Source organism: Pseudonaja textilis, chromosome 2 (genome assembly GCF_049901715.1).
Source record: "Pseudonaja textilis isolate UNSWEBS1 chromosome 2, rPseTex1.2, whole genome shotgun sequence".
Taxonomy (NCBI): Eukaryota; Metazoa; Chordata; class Lepidosauria; order Squamata; family Elapidae; genus Pseudonaja; species Pseudonaja textilis.
Genome location: NC_141991.1, coordinates 5,228,883 through 5,249,769, shown reverse-complemented (window position 1 = coordinate 5,249,769; position 20,887 = coordinate 5,228,883). Strand labels below are relative to the sequence as shown.

General features: G+C 45.3%; 1 protein-coding gene across 3 annotated transcripts in view; it reads left to right on the top strand.

Annotated features, from left to right (window-relative positions):
• Positions 1-978: 978 nt before the first annotated feature.
• Positions 979-20,887, top strand: part of LOC113450236 (uncharacterized) — a 27,474-nt gene continuing 7,565 nt past the window's right edge. The window contains exons 1-2 of one of the 3 annotated variants that reach the window (XM_087927952.1): positions 979-1,427; positions 10,975-11,761. In XM_087927952.1, coding sequence (XP_087784078.1) covers positions 11,027-11,761 — 735 coding nt within the window. In that variant the 5' untranslated portion in view covers positions 979-1,427; positions 10,975-11,026. The remainder of the gene's footprint in view (positions 1,428-10,974; positions 11,762-20,887) is intronic. The other 2 variants (XM_087927954.1, XM_087927953.1) reach the window with 2 other exon arrangements.

The following is a 20,887-nucleotide window of genomic DNA, read 5'->3' as shown; positions in this document are numbered from 1 at the left end:
GCCCAGAGTCCACTGGAGATGCGAGGAAAATACATCTGAATGAATGAGCCAATAAATAAAATGTACTGGATAGATGATAAATGGGTGGATGGATGGAGGAAGGAAAAGGAGAGAAGAAAGAAGGAAAAAGGAGGGGAGGGAGGAACGGAAAGAAAGGGGAGAGGAAGAAGGAAGGAAACAGAGAGATGAAATCTGGAAAAGGAGGGAGAGAGGGAGGCAGGAGAAAGGAAGGAAAAGGAAGGGAGGCAGGAAGGAAGGAAAGAAGGAAGGAAAGAAGGAAGGGAGGAAGTAAAAGAGGGAAGGAGGAAGGAAGGAAGGAAAAGAGGGAGAGGAGGCAGGAAAGAAGGAAGGAAAGGGAAAGAGGAAGGGAGGGAGGGTAGAAGGAGGGAGGGGAGGGGAGGGTAAAGGGAGGAAGGAAAGAGGGAGAGGCAGGAAAGAAGGAAGGAAGGAAGGAAGGAAGGAAAAGAGGGAGAAAGGGAGGGAGGGAAGAAGGAGGAGGAAAGAGGGAGGGACGAAGGAAGGAAAAGAGGGAGAGGAGGCAGGAAAGAAGGAAGGAAAGGGAAAGAGGAAGGGAGGGAGGGAAGAAGGAGGGAGGGAGGGAGGGAAAAGGGAGGGAGGAAAGAAGGAGAGAGGAAGGAAAAGAGGGAGAGGCAGGAAAGAAGGGAAGGAAGGAAGGAAGGAAGGAAGGAAGGAAGGAAGGAAAAGAGGGAGAAAGGAAGGGAGAAAGGAAGGGAGGGAGGGAAGAAGGAGGGAGGGAGGGAGGAAAGAGGGAGGGAGGAAGGAAGGAAAAGAGGGAGAAGAGGCAGGAAAGAAGGAAGGAAAGGGAAGGAGGAAGGAAGGAAGGAAGGAAGGAAAAGAGGGAGAAAGGGAGGGAGGGAAGAAGGAGGGAGGAGGGAGGAAAGAGGGAGGGAGGAAGGAAGGAAAAGTGGGAGAGGAGGCAGGAAAGAAGGAAGGAAAGGGAAGGAGGTAGGGAAGAAAGGAAGGAGAAGCAAGAAGGAAGGAAGGAAAAAAGGGAGGGAGGGATGACTGAATGCCTTCAGAGTTGCACTGGAGGCTCAGCCCAGCTCCGCGGGAGTCCCTCCATGAAGCCCTCTCAGAAGCCCGAGAGGAGCCCGGCGCGCGCCTCCCTTCCGCCTCGACCCGCCGGCCTCCGTGCTCCGTCCCGCCGGCCAGGAGAGGGCGGCCGCGCACCGTCTCCTCGCCGCCGCCGCCGCCGCCATTGAAGCGCTGAGGGAGCGGACGGAGACGCCAGGCCTGGCGCGCCGGAGAGAGCGGGCGACCTCCGTCCAGCCGCCCCGCTCGGGGGCGCGCGGGGGCGGGGAGAGAGAGAGGGAGAGAGAGAGAACCGGCCGCCGCGCCCGTCCCGCCCGCCACCTTCCCCGACGGAGAGGCCCCTCCGCGCCCGCCGGCCTCCCCCGGCGCTCCCGGTACGCTCGGTGGGCTCTCCGGGGCGGCTGGAAATCTCCTCACGTGGCTGATACGATGAGCGTGGGGGGCCCCGAGCCTGTCAACCGGCCGCCTCTCTCGGACGCTGCCGCGGACGGGGTGGGCGCAACGGAGGAGGACGGCCCGGGGCAGAGGGGCAGCGCCCACAGTTGCCAAACTTTGTGCCCAGTTTTGCTGCGTTGTCGAGTTCGCTGCCTGGTTCAGTTTTGAGGGTGGCCCGAAGTCCACCGGGATGGGCTGGCCAAAAATCTGAATGAAGAAGGAGCCATTAAGTAAGATAGATAGATAGATAGATAGATAGATAGATAGATAGATAGATAGATAGATAGATAGATAGATAGATAGATAGATAGATAGATAGATAGATAGGAGAGAGAGGTGTGTGTCAGAGAGGATACACACACATGCACACAATTGTTTTTTATTTTAAATATTTTTTTAAATTCTGTAAGCTGCCTCCAGTTGTCATGGACAATAGGTGGCAATATAAATTCCATGAATAAAATAAATTTTATATAGCAACGTTTCAGCAGAATCTGTATTGGGATAAAGAAGCCTGATGATGGCAGACGAGATTCTGCTACAACTTTAAAAGCACAACTATAATGACGTGGAGAAATACCCGAACAAAGCTGAATACCATACATGTATATGTGTATATGCATGTGTATATGCATATGCGTAAATTTTATATATATATATATATATATATATATTTGTTTTCTGAGGTTCTCATGGGTATTTATATGTAGATCTTTGGTTGTTCGGTTTTCTCCCGCGTAAGATTTGAAGTATCTAGGCAACGTTTCGATGAAGTCTCATTCATCATCTTCAGGCTTCTGTCTCCAGCTCTGTGCTTCTCAGAGTAATGGAGATTGCAGCTGCTTCCTCCTTTTAACTGCCAGTGGGGGTGGAACTTGATTGGGTGGGGGCTTGGCTGTGTTCTGATTGGGTGGGGTGTGTTCTCATTGGTAGGGGTTTGGCTGTGTTCTGATTGGTTGGGGGTTAGCCGTGTTCTGATTGGTTGGAGGCGTGTTCTGTTCAGGAGGGGCTTGGTTGTGCTCAGGTTAGTTTTAGTTGCTGGGGATTTGAGCTAGAGAGTTGTGATCTTGCTGTTTGGCTTCTAGTTCGTGGTCCTGCTGCATCTTCATAGTGGGTGTTGGTTTGCTTCATGTATGGCTCAGAGGGGTTTGAAGTGGGTAGATGCAGCTGCAGTGCAGCTTCTGGTCCATGGTCGCTTTCTCATTTTCTGAATGGGTGGGAGTCTGTTTTCTACATGGAAGTGTGGTGGTGGCATCTTGTGTGGCTCTCATGGGTGTGGGTCCAGTGTCTTTCTTCATGTTAGGTACTCGTCTGTTCATGAGGGCGGGTTTCCAAATGGCTGGAAGGCGGAGGTGTCATCTCGTTTGTTCATGCTGTGTGGGCGTTTTTCTATCTCTATGGCTTCTCTGATTATTCTGCTGTTGAAGTGTTCGGTTTTGGCGATAGTTCTGGTATTTTTAAAATCAATTTCATGTCCTGTGGCTTTGAGGTGTTGGACCAGGAAGAGGTCGCTTTCTTCTTTTTGATTGAGTTCTTATGTTCTTCAATGCGTGCGCTTATTCTTCTGTTAGTTTGTCCAATGTATGTGTTAGGGCAGGCTGTGCAGGGGATTTCGATACTCCTTGGTTTTCTAATTCGATTTTGTCTTTGGGGTTTCTTAGGATGGTGGATATTTTTTTGTTTGTGCAGAATGCTGTTTTGATGTTGTGTTTTTGGAGGATCTTGCTAATTTTGTCTGTAGTGCCTTTTATATATGGGAGGAGGGCTTTTCCGCTTTTCTTGTTCTCTGTCTTGGATTTTGGTTGGGGCTTCTTTTGGATTAGGTGGGTAATCTTCTTTCTTTGGAATCCATTGGCTGTGAGTACGTTGGTGAGAGTGTGTAGTTCGGTTTTTGGTGTTGTTCATCGGCTAAGCATTTTGTTCTGGAGATGAGTGTCTTGGCTACGGAATTGATCTGTGCTGGGTGGTGGTGTGAGAGTGCATGTAGATAGCGGTTAGTATGTGTTTTCTTCTGGTAGATGGTGTGTCCTAGGGAGCCATCGGATCTTTGTATACCAAGACATCTAGGAAGGGAAGTTGATTGTTGGCTTCTGTTTCCATGGTGAATTGTATTTTGGGGTGTAGACTGTTGAGGTATGTGAGGAAGTTGTTCAGTTTTTCTTTCCCGTGTGGCCAGATTATGAAGGTGTCATCTACGTATCTGAGCCAGAGTTTGGGTTTGTGGTCGTATTTTTCTAGAGCTTGTGTTTCAAAGTGTTCCATGTAGAGGTTTGCGATGACAGGTGAGAGGGGTGATCCCATAGGTGCTCCTTCTATTTGTTTGTATTTTTGTCCATTGTAGGTGAAGTAAGTATTGGATAGGCAGTGGTTGGTTAGATCTAGGATGTGCTTGGGGGTTGTATTTGTTTTGGATGGCTGTCAAGGCTTCTTTTTATTGGCACTTGGGTGAAGAGGGATGTGACATCGAAGCTTACTAGTAGGTCGCTAGGTTGTAAGTTTTGTTTCTTTATGATCTCGATGAACTGGAATGAGTTTCTTACGTGTGAGTTGATGGATTCTGCATAGGGTTGTAGTTGTTTGGCAAGAAATTTGGCCAGGTTTTGTAGAGGTGAGCCTATGGAGCTGACTATTGGTCTGAGGGGGTTCCTTCTTTGTGTATTTTGGGAGACCATAAAGCTTGGGGCATCTGGATGATTTTTCTCTGGGTATGATTCCTTGCTGGATTTCTTCACTGATGGGGGAGGCTTTTATTTTGGATTTGGTAGTTTTTTCTAGGTAGGTGGTGGGGTCTGTCTTTAGGGTTTATATGTGGGGTCTTGGAGTAGGTTGGTTAGCTTGGTTTGGTAGTCAGATGTGTTCATTACCACTGTCGCATTGCCCTTGTCTGCTGGTAGGATTATTATGCTGGTGTCTTCTTTCAGGTTAAGTAGTGCAGTTTGTTCTTCTTGGATAAGTTGCTTTTGGGTGGTTTGCTAGTGCAGAGGATGTTGGTGATTTCGAGTCTGATTTTGTTAGCATCATCAGGGTTGGTTTTGGTCAGGCTGGTTTCAACTCCACATATGATGGTTTCTGTGGGGATGTGTTTGGGAGCGACAGCAAAGTTGAACTTTTGAGAGGATCTTGGTTTCAGCTTCAGTGAGGATCTTGTCTGAGATGTTGTGCACTGTTTGTTTCATGTGTGGCTGTGGGGGGAAGAGTTGGTTTCTGGCATTGTTGTAGTTTCCTGAGTTTGTTGGTCTGTGTGTCTGTCTTGAGGATGGTCTGTGTTTCGCTCTCCAGACAGCGAGTTGTTTGGATTTGTCCCAAAGTAGAGGGTGAATCTTGTTGCTGAGTTTGAGGTGGAGTGTGAGGAGATCTTTGTTGATTTGGTCTAGGAGAAACCTTTTTGTGTGAAGTTCATTTCTAATTAGGGCCAGTTCTGTTCTTTTAAGGATGCGTTTGGTGGCTGCCTGTTGGTGTGGAATTTCAATTGGAAGCTTGTGGGAATTAAATTTTGATCTCGCAGTTGCATAGGAATGCAAGGTCACATAAAATGGAGGCTCTTGGACTTCAAGTTTTTCATAAGTCCTGGTCAGATGGTGGGTTTCCTCCCGTAGAGGTGCAATATTTGTTTTCTGAGGTTCTCGCGGGTATTTATATGTAGATCTTTGGTTGTTCGGTTTTCTCCCGCGTAAGATTTGAAGTATCTAGGCAACGCTTCGATGAAGTCTCATTCATCATCTTCAGGCTTCTGTCTCCAGCTCTGTGCTTCTCAGAGTAATGGAGATTGCAGCTGCTTCCTCCTTTAACTGCCAGTGGGGGTGGAACTTGATTGGGTGGGGGCTTGGCTGTGTTCTGATTGGGTGGGGGTGTGTCTCATTGGTAGGGGGTTTGGCTGTGTTCTGATTGGTTGGGGGTTAGCCGTGTTCTGATTGGTTGGAGGCGTGTTCTGTTCAGGAGGGGGCTTGGTTGTGCTCAGGTTAGTTTTAGTTGCTGGGGATTTGAGCTGGAGAGTTGTGATCTTGCTGTTTGGCTTCTAGTTCGTGGTCCTGCTGCATCTTCATAGTGGGTGTTGGTTTGCTTCATGTATGGCTCAGAGGGGTTTGAAGTGGTAGTGATGCAGCTGCAGTGCAGCTTCTGGTCCATGGTCGCTTCTCATTTTCTGAATGGGTGGGAGTCTGTTTTCTACATGGAAGTGTGGTGGTGGCATCTTGTGTGGCTCTCATGGGTGTGGGTCCAGTGTCCTTCTTCATGTTAGGTACTGCCTGTTCATGAGGGCGGGTTTCCAAATGGCTGGAAGGCGGGAGGTGTCATCTCGCTTGTTCATGCTGTGTGGGCGTTTTTCATCTCTATGGCTTCTCTGATTATTCTGCTGTTGAAGTGTTCGGTTTTGGCGATAGTTCTGGTATTTTTAAAATCAATTTCATGTCCTGTGGCTTTGAGGTGTTGGACCAGGAAGAGGTCGCTTTCTTCTTTTTTGATTGAGTTCTTATGTTCTTCAATGCGTGCGCTTATTCTTCTGTTAGTTTGTCCAATGTATGTGTTAGGGCAGGCTGTGCAGGGGATTTCAGTATACCCTTGGTTTTCTAATTCGATTTTGTCTTTGGGGTTTCTTAGGATGGTGGATATTTTTTTGTTTGTGCAGAATGCTGTTTTGATGTTGTGTTTTTGGAGGATCTTGCTAATTTTGTCTGTAGTGCCTTTTATATATGGGAGGAGGGCTTTTCCGTTTTCTTGTTCTCTGTCTTGGATTTTGGTTGGGGCTTCTTTTGGATTAGGTGGGTAATCTTCTTTCTTTGGAATCCATTGGCTGTGAGTACGCTGGTGAGAGTGTGTAGTTCTTTTTTGGTTGTTGTTCATCGGCTAAGCATTTTGTTCTGGAGATGAGTGTCTTGGCTACGGAATTGATCTGTGCTGGGTGGTGGTGTGAGAGTGCATGTAGATAGCGGTTAGTATGTGTTTTCTTCTGGTAGATGGTGTGTCCTAGGGAGCCATCGGATCTTTGTATACCAAGACATCTAGGAAGGGAAGTTGATTGTTGGCTTCTGTTTCCATGGTGAATTGTATTTTGGGGTGTAGACTGTTGAGGTATGTGAGGAAGTTGTTCAGTTTTTCTTTCCCGTGTGGCCAGATTATGAAGGTGTCATCTACGTATCTGAGCCAGAGTTTGGGTTTGTGGTCGTATTTTCTAGAGCTTGTGTTTCAAAGTGTTCCATGTAGAGGTTTGCGATGACAGGTGAGAGGGGTGATCCCATAGGTGCTCCTTCTATTTGTTTGTATTTTTGTCCATTGTAGGTGAAGTAAGTATTGATAGGCAGTGGTTGGTTAGATCTAGGATGTGCTTGGGGGTTGTATTTGGCTCCCTAGGACACACCATCTACCAGAAGAAAACACATACTAACCGCTATCTACATGCACTCTCACACCACCACCCAGCACAGATCAATTCCAGTAGCCAAGACACTCATCTCCAGAACAAAATGCTTAGCCGATGAACAACACCAAAAACCGAACTACACACTCTCACCAACGTACTCACAGCCAATGGATTCCAAAGAAAGAAGATTACCCACCTAATCCAAAAAGAAGCCCCAACCAAAATCCAAGACAGAGAACAAGAAAACGGAAAGCCCTCCTCCCATATATAAAAGGCACTACAGACAAAATTAGCAAGATCCTCCAAAAACACAACATCAAAACAGCATTCTGCACAAACAAAAAAATATCCACCATCCTAAGAAACCCCAAAGACAAAATCGAATTAGAAAACCAAGGAGTATACGAAATCCCCTGCACAGCCTGCCCTAACACATACATTGGACAAACTAACAGAAGAATAAGCGCACGCATTGAAGAACATAAGAACTCAATCAAAAAGAAGAAACGACCTCTTCCCTGGTCCAACACCTCAAAGCCACAGGACATGAAATTGATTTTAAAAATACCAGAACTATCGCCAAAACCGAACACTTCAACAGCAGAATAATCAGAGAAGCCATAGAGATAGAAAAACGCCCACACAGCATGAACAAACGAGATGACACCTCCCGCCTTCCAGCCATTTGGAAACCCGCCTCATGAACAGACGAGTACCTAACATGAAGAAAGACACTGGACCCACACCCATGAGAGCCACACAAGATGCCACCACCACACTTCCATGTAGAAAACAGACTCCCACCCATTCAGAAAATGAGAAACGACCATGGACCAGAAGCTGCACTGCAGCTGCATCACTACCCACTTCAAACCCCTCTGAGCCATACATGAAGCAAACCAACACCCACTATGAAGATGCAGCAGGACCACGAACTAGAAGCCAAACAGCAAGATCACAACTCTCTAGCTCAAATCCCCAGCAACTAAAACTAACCTGAGCACAACCAAGCCCCCTCCTGAACAGAACACGCCTCCAACCAATCAGAACACGGCTAACCCCCAACCAATCAGAACACAGCCAAACCCCCTACCAATGAGAACACACCCCCACCCAATCAGAACACAGCCAAGCCCCACCCAATCAAGTTCCACCCCCACTGGCAGTTAAAAGGAGGAAGCAGCTGCAATCTCCATTACTCTGAGAAGCACAGAGCTGGAGACAGAAGCCTGAAGATGATGAATGAGACTTCATCGAAACGTTGCCTAGATACTTCAAATCTTACGCGGGAGAAAACCCGAACAACCAAAGATCTACATATATATATATATATATATATATATATATATATATATATATATATATATATATATATATATATATATATATATATATATATATATATATATATTTGTTTTCTGAGGTTCTCATGGGTATTTGTATGTGGATCTTTGGTTGTTCGGTTTTCTCCCGCGTAAGATTCAAGTACCTAGGCAATAACTCATCGAACGCTGCTCAGATATTCTGACTTTACGCGGAGAAAACCGAACAACCAAAGATCCATATATATATATATATATATATATATATATATATATATATATATATATGGATCTTTGATTATTTGGGTTTTCTCCCACGTAAAGTTGGAAGTATCTTGGTGACGTTTCGATGAAACACAAAGCTGAAGACACAAGCCTGAAGATGACAAATGAGATTTCATCGAAACTTCGCCAAGATACTTCCAATTTTACGTGGGAGAAAACCCGAATAACCAAAGATCCACATACAAATACCCGCAAAAACCTCAGAAAACAAATACATATATAAAATATAATATAATATAATATAATATAATATAATATAATATAATATAATATAATATAATATAATATAATATAATATAATATAATATAATATATAATATAAATGTAGGTCTAGGTGTGTTCGGGTCTTTTCCTGTGTAAGATTGAGAGTATCTTGGCGACGTTTCAGCGAGGTCCCACTCGCCATCCTCAGGCTGGTGCTTTTGGCTTCGTGCCAGTGCAAGCAGTGTGTGATTGGAGTTGCCGCCTCTCTATATTCACTGGTGGGGGGGGGCTGGTGTGCTGGGCTGGTTGGCTGCACTGCTGCCTTGATTGGTTGATGGAGTTGATGTTGGTATAATGGGCTGTGTGATGGCCTTGTGAGTTTTGTTGTGGAGATATCCTGGATCTTGTGCTGTAATATCCTGGGTTGTTTGTTTTGTAGTGATCTTTTTTCCATTAGCCTCTCATGTTTTAACGGCTTGGGTAATGGGTTGTGTGATGGGCTTGCGAGTTCTTTTGTTGTGGTATCCTGGGTCCTGCGTTGTAATCTCCTTGGTCGTTTGTGTTTTGATCTCTTTTCCATTAGCCTCCTGTGTAGTAACGGCTTGGGTAATGGGTTGTGTGATGACCTTGTGAGATTTATTGCTGTGGTATCCTTGGTCTTGTGCTGTGATATCCTGGGTAATTTGCTGTGTTGCAACTTCTTGAGTTCTTGTGGTGTAATTTCCTGAGTTTTCTGATGTGATGTTCTGAGCGGGTGGCTGTGATCTAGCATTCTGGGTTTTAGTCTGGCTTCGAGTTTGGGGTCTGGGTCTGTGTTCTTGGCGTGTGTCAGCTTGTTTGGTTTTGGGGTCGGGGGGTGCAACAGCTGGCGAAGCAGCTGTAGTCTGTTTTCTGGATGGTGGTTGTCCTTCATTTATAGGATGGGCTTGGGCCTGCGTCTGATAAGGGGTATTGATGGTGGTGTCCCGTGTTGTTTCGGGTCTGATGTTGGTTTTCGTGGCTGGGACTCATTTGTTAATGAAAAATGGCTAATGGAAAAAACATCACTACAAAACAAACAACCCAGGAGATTACAACACAAGATCCAGGATATCTCCACAACAAAACTCACAAGGCCATCACACAGCCCATTATACCAACATCAACTCCATCAACCAATCAAGAGGCAGCAGCGCGGCCAACCAGCCCAGCACACCAGCCCCCACCACCAGTATTTATAGTGAGACGGCAGCTCCGATCACACACTGCTTGCACTGGCACAAAGCCGAAAGCACCAGTTTGAGGATGGCGAGTGGGACCTCGCCGAAACGTTGCCAAGATACTCTTAATCTTACACGGGAAAAGACCTGAACACACCTAGACCTATGTGTGTGTGTGTGTGTGTGTGTGTGTGTGTGTGTGTGTATGTATATGTATGTATGTATGTATGTATATATATGTATGTATATATGTATATGTATATGTATGTATGTATGTGTATGTATGTATGTATGTATGTATGTATGTGGATCTTTGGTTATTCGGGTTTTCTCCTGCGTAAGATTGGAAGTATCTAGGCAACGTTTCGATGAAGTCTCATTCATCATCTTCAGGCTTGTGTCTTCGGCTCTGTGCTTCTCAGAGTGATTCATCGAAACGTTGTCTAGATACTTCCAATCTTACGCGGGAGAAAACCCGAATAACCAAAGATCCACATACAAATACCCGCGAGAACCTCAGAAAAAATATATATGAGAGAGAGAGAGAGAGAGATGAAGGAAAGGAAGAAAAGGAGAGGATGGAGGGAGAGGAAGGAAGGAATAGAGGAAAGGAGGAAAAGAAGAGGAGAGAGGAAGTGGGGAACGAAGGAAGGAAGGAACGAAAGAAAAGGAGGACAGCCCTGTCAGGATTTGATGAATGTGTTGCAAACCTTTCAGCCAACCATTTGCAGACTGTGATGGCAAAGCCAAAGCCAGATGGTGTTGCATCTTAGCTGTTTGAAGTGAACTTTGGTACCAAACCATAATGGGTTGTATATAGCAAGTATTTCAGGCCCAATTAGCAAAAGAAAGCTCAGGAACGTATAGATTGGAAACATGTAGAAGAGGCCTTCATTCTGTTGTGGAGAGACAATAATTAAAACGATGATGATATAGGTTACCATAAGATACGGTGTGTCTCTGGCCACTGTGGCCGTATCAACCAGGCTTAGTATCAGCCATGTATAAACCATAATTTAATTGTGGTCGAAAGTCCAGGATTACCCCTAGGGCTAGCTAGATCTCCAGCACCAGCGGAGGTTCAGAAGTGAGCCCCTCTGCCTACCATCTTGTTTTCCAGAAGACCTGTGGCTTAAATTTGGTTGGCCAGGCTTGACAAAGCAGAAAAAGAGATGAAACAAGGAAGGCAAGGTGCCACCAGGTCCCGTCACGAAAGACCAGAAGATGTCAAAAATTTGAGCTGTGCTGTTCGGCTGGACTATACGGCAGACAGTTTACAAGGGCCCGGATCCCAAGAGGGCCAAAGGGAGACTTGCAAGACAATGCAACAGCGCTGGGAAACCCAGTGGCAAGAGTTCCTCAGGACCCTTCAGCCCAGTCAACCCGGGGCAGGAAATCTTACTCCATCCGAGGCCTCCCCCTGGGAAGACCCCAAGGCCTTCTTGGCTTCCTTTGAGCAGGTGGCCCAAGCCTGCCATTGGCCCAGAGGAGAGTGGGCAGCCCGTCTCCTCCCTGCTTTGAGCGGAGAAGCTGAGGAAGCTTTCCAAAGCTTGGAACCCAGAGACCGGGAAGACTACACCAAAGTGAAGGCCGCCATCTTGAGAGAGGAAGCCATCAAGATGGAGGCGCAACGCCAGTACTTCAGGCAGTTCTGCTGCCGGGAGGCGGAAGATCCCCGGAGGATCCACAGCCAACTCCAGGAGCTTTGCCACCAGTGGTTGAAGCCGGAGAGACGCACCAAGGAGCAGATCCTGGAGCTGCTGATCCTGGAGCAGTTCCTGGTCAGCCTCCCATCGGACCTCCAGAGCTGGATCCGAGCACAAGGAGCAGACACCTGTTCCCAGGCGGTGACTCTGATGGATGACTTCCTGTTGAACCAGCAGGAGGACGAAACCAGGAAATGGCAGGTCAGTTTTCATTTCTGGAGTTATGTTATGACGTGGGGGATTGGGTTTACAGGCAGCCCTTGACTTACGACTGTAACTTGAAGCCAAATTTTAGAATAGAATAGAATTCTTTTATGGGCCAAGTGTGATTGGACACACAAGGAATTTGTCTTGGTGCAAATGGACTCAGTGTACATAAAAGAAAAGATACATTCTTCAAGAGTCAAGAATCATAAGAATAGAACAGAACAGAACAGAACAGAATAGAGTTCTTTTTATTGGCCAAGTGTAATTGGACACACAAGGAATTTGTCTTGGTGCAAATGCTCTCAGTATACATAAAAGAAAAGATACATGTGTCAAGAGTTAAGAATCATCAGGTACAACACTTAATGATAGGGTACAATAAGCAATCAAATCATATTAGGAAACAGTCCAAATAAATCATTAGGATACAAGTGGCAAAGTTACAGTCATACAGTCATAAATGGGAGGGGATGGGTGATAAGGAATGATGAGAAGCCAAATTTTAGAATAGAATAGAATAGAATAGAATGGGAATAGAACAGAGCAGAACAGAACGGAATAGAATAGAATTCTTTATTGGCCAAGTGTGATTGGACACACAAGGAATTTGTCTTGGTGCAAATGCTCTCAGTGTACATAAAAGAAAAGGTACATTCATCAAGAATCAAGAATCATCAGGTACAACACTTAATGATAGTCATAGGGTACAAATAAGCAATCAAATCATACTAGAAAACAGTCCATATAAATCATAAGGATACAAGCGACAAAGTTAGTCATACAGTCACAAGTGGGAGGGGATGGGTGATAAGGAGTGATGAGAAGATTAATAGTAATAGTAGTGTAGACTTTGTAAATAGTTGGACAGTGTTGAGGGAATTATTTGTTTAGCAGAGTGATGGCATTCAGGAAAAAACTGTCCTTGTGTCTAGTTGTTCTGGTGTGCAGTGCTCTATAGCGTCGTTTTGAGGGAAGGAGTTGAAACAGTTTATGTCCGGGATGTGAGGGGTCCGTAAATATTTTCACAGCCCTCTTTTTGACTCGTGCACTATAAATACAGTATTTCCCATTGCTAAACAATTTTTCTATTACTAGACAAACACATTGTTAGAGTAACTGAGTCATGTTCAAATATCACAACCTTTTTTGCCATGGTTGTTAAGTGAATCATTACATTTGTTAAGTGAAGTATGCAGTTGTTAAGCGAGTCCTGCTTCCCTCATGCACTTTGTGTCAACTCATAAAATATTTTGGGGGTGTGGCTCGAGACTCATGATTTAATTGGGGTAACTGCCGGAATCCTGACACTTTGCTTGTTAGATGGTTGCAAATGGCGATCCTGTGACCCCCAAAGGAGGCTGTAACCATACATGCCTGACACCCAAAGTTTGCTCATATGACTGGAAGATGCTGCAAAGGTCATAAGTGTGAGCACTGTTCATTAGTCACTTTTTTTTCAGTGCCGTTGTAAGGTTGAACGGCCATTAAACAAATGTGTCAGCTTTGGAAGCCATAATAACACCAGAAGCTTCCACGCCGCCACATTCTTGAGCATGGGAAGTTGGGAGAGGGGAATTCATGGAGCGTATGTGGTTAGACATAATTGTTGTGGTTCGCCAATAGCTTGTGTAGACGGCAGCGGAATCGGGACAGTGGGGAAGAACGGGGATCAGTCAGGGAGTCTGGAGAGGACTCGGACAAGGGTCCTGCATCCGATGCAGGGATGGGGCCAGGACCATCTGGGAGTGGGTTGCTGCCTCCGGAGCCTTCAGAGTCTGGCAGCAGTGAGGCAGAGGACCAAGGGGAGCCTGTTCCCAGTGTGCGTATGCGCAGAGCTGCTGGAAGGCGAGAGCAAGCTGAAGCAGAAGGGGCGATTCGAGAGTAAGGCTTGGAGGTGATCGCCCCTCCCAGAAGGGATAAAGGACAGGCAAAGATGATAAAAGCTTTGCAGGAAGCAAAGTCATTTGGTTCAGACTCATTCTTGAAGCTCTTCGTCCTTCGGTTGGTTTTCGTCCTAGTTTATTTGACACTTCCGTTATTGGCAGCACTTCACAGCAAAGAAAGGTGGGTGCTTATCTCGAGGGACTGTTTGAGATTCATTACCGGCTGGGATTGAAAATCATTCCCAGCGTTGCAATAAAGCAAGACTTGTTTTTAAAATAAGCGTGTGCGTAATGACGGTCTCGGAATCCTTGGTCCGAACAATAATAGCATTTTTCTTTAAAGTCAAGGTCATGCTATTCTTGCATCTGGCTGAGGAGCAGTCGAGGGCAGTGGTCCCCAACCTTTTTTGTACCAGGGACCAGTTTCACGCAGAAACACTTTTTCAAGGACCGGTTAGGGTTTTTTATTTATTTATTTATTTATTTATTTATTTATTTATTTATTTATTTATATTTTTTATTTTATTTACTATTACACTATCAACTCACCAAAACTAACCAATGTTGGAGGATTACTAAAAATGTGTATAAATGCAAGACTAGATTCCAATAAAGTCATCATGATTCCGTTGATCATGATCAAACAAAAATATATGTTTGGCAACATATATGTTTTCTCCAAAAGCGTTTTGTAAGGTAGTAATCTGCAACTCAGATTTTACATTTAGGATGGGTTTGATCTCCCATATGGTCTTCAGCTTTCCACAATCTCAACAATTGTAAGGTGTGTGGGGAATTCAGAGAGTCCAAGTTTAAAAATTTGTCATATATATATAGTAGGGATTGCACTAAACATATGTAAGTGCAAAGAAACCCTTTGCCTATCCAGTGTTTTCAACTCCAGCAATTTTAAGATTATGTGGACTTCAACTCCCAAAATTACCCAGACAGCATTCTGGACTTCTTAAAATTGAGAAACACTGCTCTTCACTTTAAAAATGTTAAACAGATAGCTACACTTTCCCACTCATCCCCACACATTCCCCTTCTTCCAAAATATCTACAGCCCAAATATTTTGTCTTCACCCATTCTAGTGGGATCCAAGCGCACTGGGAGGCAGAGATTCGGCCGAGGCCGTCAGACGGAGAGGCAGCCGCCGCCCGGGGAGCACCTGCTGCTTTCCCTTGCCAGGGCCGGGCGGTGGCGTGTTGCCCTGCGCTGTGTGGCCCCTGCCTGGCAGCACGCTTCTCAGCACGAGGCAGCCGGGTTGCCCAAGGAGCCTGGCCAGCCAGGCGAGGGGAAGGCAGCGAGGGCCCTGCTGGGCTGGGGTGGAAAACCCGCTTGGCAAGGGGCTGGGGAAGCCTGCGGGCAGAGGACCAAGCGCGCTGGGAGGCAGAGATTCGGCCGAGGCCGTCAGACAGAGAGACGGCTGGTCCGTGGCTGCCCAGCTCCCTTTTCCTGCCGCTCACCTGAGTAGCCTGTATCCGCGTGTCGGTGAGATGTGTCGGAACAAGATGGCGCTGAAGCAAAGTAGGCAGCCCAGTCCCAATGATCCACGGACCGGTCCGGTCCGCGGACTGGTGGTTGGGGACCCCTGGTCGAGGGGATGTCTCAAGTTGGGGTGAATGGCGACTGGGGCGTGTGGTGCAATGAGGGGCGCGGGGGTGGATTTGTAATTTTTTTTTCTAATTGAAACCCGGAACTTTCAGATTCGGGTTTTCCAAGGTGTGCCAATATAAACTACTCTAATAAAAGGAAACTTTGAGGAAATGCCTGCCTCGGAGTTAGTTTTTAATTGGAGCTGGGTTTTTCTGGAATGTTGACAGAATGACTGTAAGTCAAGGATTACTTATACACGTAAACTTCCCAAAGGTGCTTTTTCAACAGGCAGCTGGACTTTCTTTTGCTTGAAGAGGTTTGAAAGCATGGTTTGAAAGAGGGCTCAAAGAGGCCATCTAGAGCTGTAGTGGCGCAGTGGTTAGAATGCAGTATGGCAGGCTACTTCTGCTGACTGCTGGCTGCCTCAGATTGGGCAGTTTGAATCTCACCAGAGCTCAAGGTTGACTCAGTCTTTCATCCTTCTGAGGTCGGTAAAACGAGGACCCAGATTGTTGGGGGCAATAGATTGACTCCGTAAACTGTTTAGAGAGGGCTGCAAAGCACCGGGAAGCGGTATATAAGTCTAAGGCAGTGGCGGCTAACCTTTTTGGGGCTCCTGTGCCCAAAATTGCATGCGCATGCGTGCACTCGTGTGCCAGCACCCAGAATGCAATGCACGTCCCCCGCCCCCTCCGCATGCGTGCACAATCCCCCCGCCACTCCCTTACCTGCACTGTGCCTCCCAGCTGATTTGAGGCCTTTTTTAGCCTCCCAGAGGCTTGGAAAAAGCCTCTGCAAGGCTTTTTAGGTTGAATTATAGGCCCGTTTTGCCACTTCTGGTATTACAGGAAGTGACAAAGCGGGCCTATAATTCGTCCTAAAGAGCCTTGCAGAGGTTTTTCCAAGTCTATGGGAGGCCGAAATGGGCCCTGAAGCCAGCAGAAAAAATCAGCTGTGAGGCGCGTGCATGCGCAGTGAGGGAAGTTTGCTGCAGCTTGCGTGCTGGCACAAATGGCTCTGCGTGCCGCTTGTGGCAGGCGTGCCATAGGTTCGCCGTCACAGGTCTAAGGCCTATTGCTATGTCAAAATTGAACATAGATTTGGTATGATTATATGATTTGTTATAGAATAAATTACCTAAATTATAGTTATCTCATAAAGTATGAATGAATAAAATTATAGTCAAATGATTTTTTAATAATGATATGAGGACATATAAGTTTGGATTGATAATAAGAGTTATTATGTAACATAATCGTAATTGAGACTACGAAATGAATGCACAAAACTGATGAACCAACCGACACACTGTTTGTATATATGTACGGAAGAGAGCTGATGTTTTTATGTTTTGTTTGTTTTTAAAAATACCAATAAAATTGTTTTCCAAAAAAAAAAAAAAAAATTGAACAGCCCTCTCAACGTAGATATGACAACATCTACCTCCTGCTTACAACAGTCCTTTCAGTAGTCCCAAGAAGCTTCCACACCCATTTGCACTGTTCCAGGTGACCTTGAGGGCACAGATAAACTTCCAAGTGGCCTCAACAACTCTCTGAAAAAGAATGCAAATGATCAGCTGCCTGCAAGGAATATAAATCTTCTCCAGTTCAGTCAGAACTGAAGAAGCTTCTTTGGATGAGAAGCGAAACTTCAAAGGAAAAACTTGCCTTCTGAAAAAGCACGCTTGGGACAACCATGACCCTGGAGGATTAAGAACCTCCAGAGACAATTGGCAAAGGATTGTGAGAATCTGGCCAGTGTGTTTTATGGCTTACGGGCTTGCATGATCATCCGACAATAGTTTACAGAACCAAGCATGGTGTTCTCTGCAAACCTAGCCAGAAGTTAGTTTTTTTGGCGTTACATTTTAGGGACGGATGGAATCTGTAAAATCCCTGCTGAATCTCTCCAACCCAGTCCTCGTAGTGCCAAATGCAACTTCCCCACCCTCCAGATGTGACGGGACAATCTCTCTCAACATTTCCTTGCCAACCTAACATTCCTCTGTGTCTCACAGTGGCCCTGCAAACTGGGTTTTGTGTTTCCAGTTATCCCCTCTCGAGAAAAAAAAAAAATTAAGAAAGTAGTCTTGCTCTTTTTTTAAAGGAAATCCTAATGTGTAGCAGATGTGAACTGAAAGGCAACCACTGGATCTTGGTTGTATATTTCTATCCAGGCAGCTCACTTCTAAATCTGGCAGAAGTTTGCAGCTTTTTGGTGGGGAGGGGGGGAGGCAGACGTGTCTTAACACCTTCAGGATAGTTTAGATAAAGAAATGCATAGGATACGGTGTTGAGCCGTGATGGTGCAGTGGTAGAGAATGCAGTTGTCAGGATTCCAGCAATCGCCCTAATTAAATTATGATTCTCGAGCCAAACTTCAAAAAACTTCAAAGGATTCATTAGCGGCGACATACTGGCACTGCCCTGTATGAAGCCAACCATGGCATATGTAATTTACAGTCCCCTGTGACCCTGTTTCCCCACTCCCTGCCCCCCCCAGGTGTTTCATAAACCACATTCTTCAATTGAGCACATTCATGGGCTGGGTGTCACCATTCATGCTCTCCAATTAAATATATTTGCAGGCAAAATCTCTGGTAGTTTAGTTGCAGTCTTTTAAAGATAAGAGCTGGAATGTATTTTCGCTTACAAACTGCTGCACTGCTCTTCCAAATTTCCTTCCTTCCCCTCCCTCCCCCTTTTTAATGGCAACTATTAAAACAGGCCTAGGAATGTTTTATGAGTTGACAGCAGTACTGCAGGCTGACTCTGCCCACTGCCAGCAGTTCAATTCTGACCGGCTCAAGATTGACTCAGCCTTCCACCCTTTCAAAGTCAGTAAAATGAGGACCCAGATTGTTGCGGGGGCAACAGGCTGACTCTGTAAACCACTTAAAGAGGGAAAACAGTATGAAGCGGTATACAGGTAGTCCTCGACTTACAACAACAATTGAGTCCAACATTTCTTTTGTTAAGTGACAAATTGGTTAAGTGAGCTTTGCATCATTTGACGTGACTTTTTTTTTTTTGCCACATTTCTCAAGTGAATTGGTGCAGTTGTAAAATTAGTAACCTAGTTGTTAAGTGAAATCTGGTTTCCCCGTGGACTTTGCTCGTCGGAAGGTCCCAAAAGTGGGATCACAAGACTCCAGGACAGTGCAACCGTCATAAATGTGAATCAGTTGTCAAGCACCTGAATGTCAATCACGTGACCATGGTCATAAGTCACTTTTGTTTAAAGTGTTGTTAGTAACTTGGAACAGTCACTAAGTGAACCGTTGTAAGCCGAGAACTACCTCTTTGGCATCATCGAATGTCATGAGGCCTAGATACTCAGAATTTTTGTAAAAAGGAATACTAGAAATAATGCTATGAGGATAGATCACTGATTCTAGAATCTAGAGTCCTCTGGTGGTGGATGAAGGTGCTGTTAGTGGACCCTGAAATCAGATCCAGTCAAAATATAGCAATAGCATTTAGCACTTAGATTTATATACCACTTTATAGTGCTTCACGCAGTGGTCGCCAACCAGTGGGCCGGGGATCACTGATGGTCCGCAAGAAAATTTTGGTGGTCCGCAGAGAAATGTCACCCCCAAAGCAATTAATCCAGGCTGCGCGGGAACACAAGGCTGCGCCGCCCACATGGCCCGCGGGAACACAAGGCTTGCGTCGCTTGCATTGTGAACAACATGAGGTAGTGAGGGGAGGGGCGAAAGAGCGGAGTGGGGGGAAACTTCCCCCTGGCCACTGGGCTGCTTCTTTCTTCTTCTGCTTTTGGCTGCAGGCAAGGAAAGCAGCAAAAGTCTTTTTTTCTCTCCCCCAAACTCCACCAGAAATGAGTCTTTGGGACCCTGCAAGGCCTCCTGCTCCAAGAGGCTGTGCCGGCACGACAAGTCTCACAAAGACTCATTTCTGGACAGAGTTTGGGGGAAAGAAAGAAAGACTTCTGCTGCTGCTGCTGTTTTCATTGCATGAAGCCAAAAGTCTCTCTCCCTCTCCCCTTGAGAATGGAACTGGAGACGGTATCCTGCGATCCCAAATAAAGAATGATCGATTGGTAGGAAAACGGGGTGGGGGATTTTCCTGCAGACTTTTGGGGGGATTTTCTGAGGGTCTAGTCTGCGGGATTTAAAATGATGAGTTTGGTGGTCCCTGAGGTCCAAAAGGTTGGCGACCCCTACTTTACAGCCCTCTCTAAGTGGCTTACAGAGTCAGCCTGTTGCCCCCAACAATCTGGGTCCTCATATTACCCACCTCGGAAGGATGGAAGGCTGGGTCAACCTTGAGCCTGGTGGGATTTGATCTGCCAAATTGCAGGCAGCTGGCTGTAAGCAGAAGTAGCCTGCAATTACTGCACTCTAACCACTGCGCCACCAAGGCATAGGTAAGTAGCCTTGTCTTAACAAAGGACTGGGAAATCGTCACTAAGCCGCATGGTCATAAAGCGGAAAATCATGTGACCATGAGCACTCACTCGCAGCAGATCTAGCCATTCCAGTTGCTGTTTTTAAGCAAATACCTTGCAGTCGGTAAGCGAGAGCCATCGTGACTGTGATTTACGAATTCCTGCCAGCTTTTCCATCGACTTTACCTGTAGGAAAATAGAACAGAACAGAATATACAAGAATATTTGTACCCAGACAATGCAATGTTCAACTGAAGATGGACTATGATAAAATTAAAAAAAGAAGAACAGAACAGAATAGAATTTTTTTTATTGGACAAGTGTGATTGGACACACAAGAAATTTGTCTTCGGCGCATAAGCTCTCAGTGTACACAAAAGCTATAAGTGATCAAACACGATCATAATCGTCATAAAAATACATTCATCATAAATCATAAGATACAAGACTTAGCGATAGTCATAGGATACTAAATAAGCAATCAACATAAATCACACTAGGAAACCTAATAAGGCAATATAAACCGTAAAGTTAAAGCAACAAAGCTAAAGTCATAAGACAATAAGGAGATAGGTAATAGGAAAGATGTGACTAATAGGAGTAATACAGCCTTAACTAAGTAGTTTGACAACGTTGTGGGGATTAGTTGTTTAGCAGAGTGAAAAACCTGTCCTCGTGTCTAGTTGTTCTGGTGTGCGGCGCCCTACAGTGTCATTTTGAGTGTAGAAGTTGGAACTGTTTATGTCCAGGATGTGAGGGGTCTGTAGATATTTCCATAGTTCTCTTTTTGACTCTGCAAATGGTAATCGCATGACTGTGAGGATGGTACAATGGCCAGAACTTTTTTGAAAATAATTTTTATTGTTCTTTTTCACCTTTAACACACGTTAATCTTGAGTTCGACCGTACTGTGTCATCATTATTATGCAAATTATTCTACATATCAATCTCATCTAAGTATCTACATCTATACATCTTTATATACATTCATTTACTTTTATCTGTAATTTTCTTATTTCCTTTATCTTTATTTCTATTATTCAACCAATTATACCAATTGTGCCAAATTTCATAATACTCCGACTCTTCTTTCTCTTTTAGCTTTAATGTCAATTTGTCCCATTTCAGCACAGTCTAGAATTTTTTTGGAATTATTAATTCCTCAGTAAGCATGTTATTTTGTTTCCAACATTGTGTGTATATTATTCTTGATGCCGTCAGAAT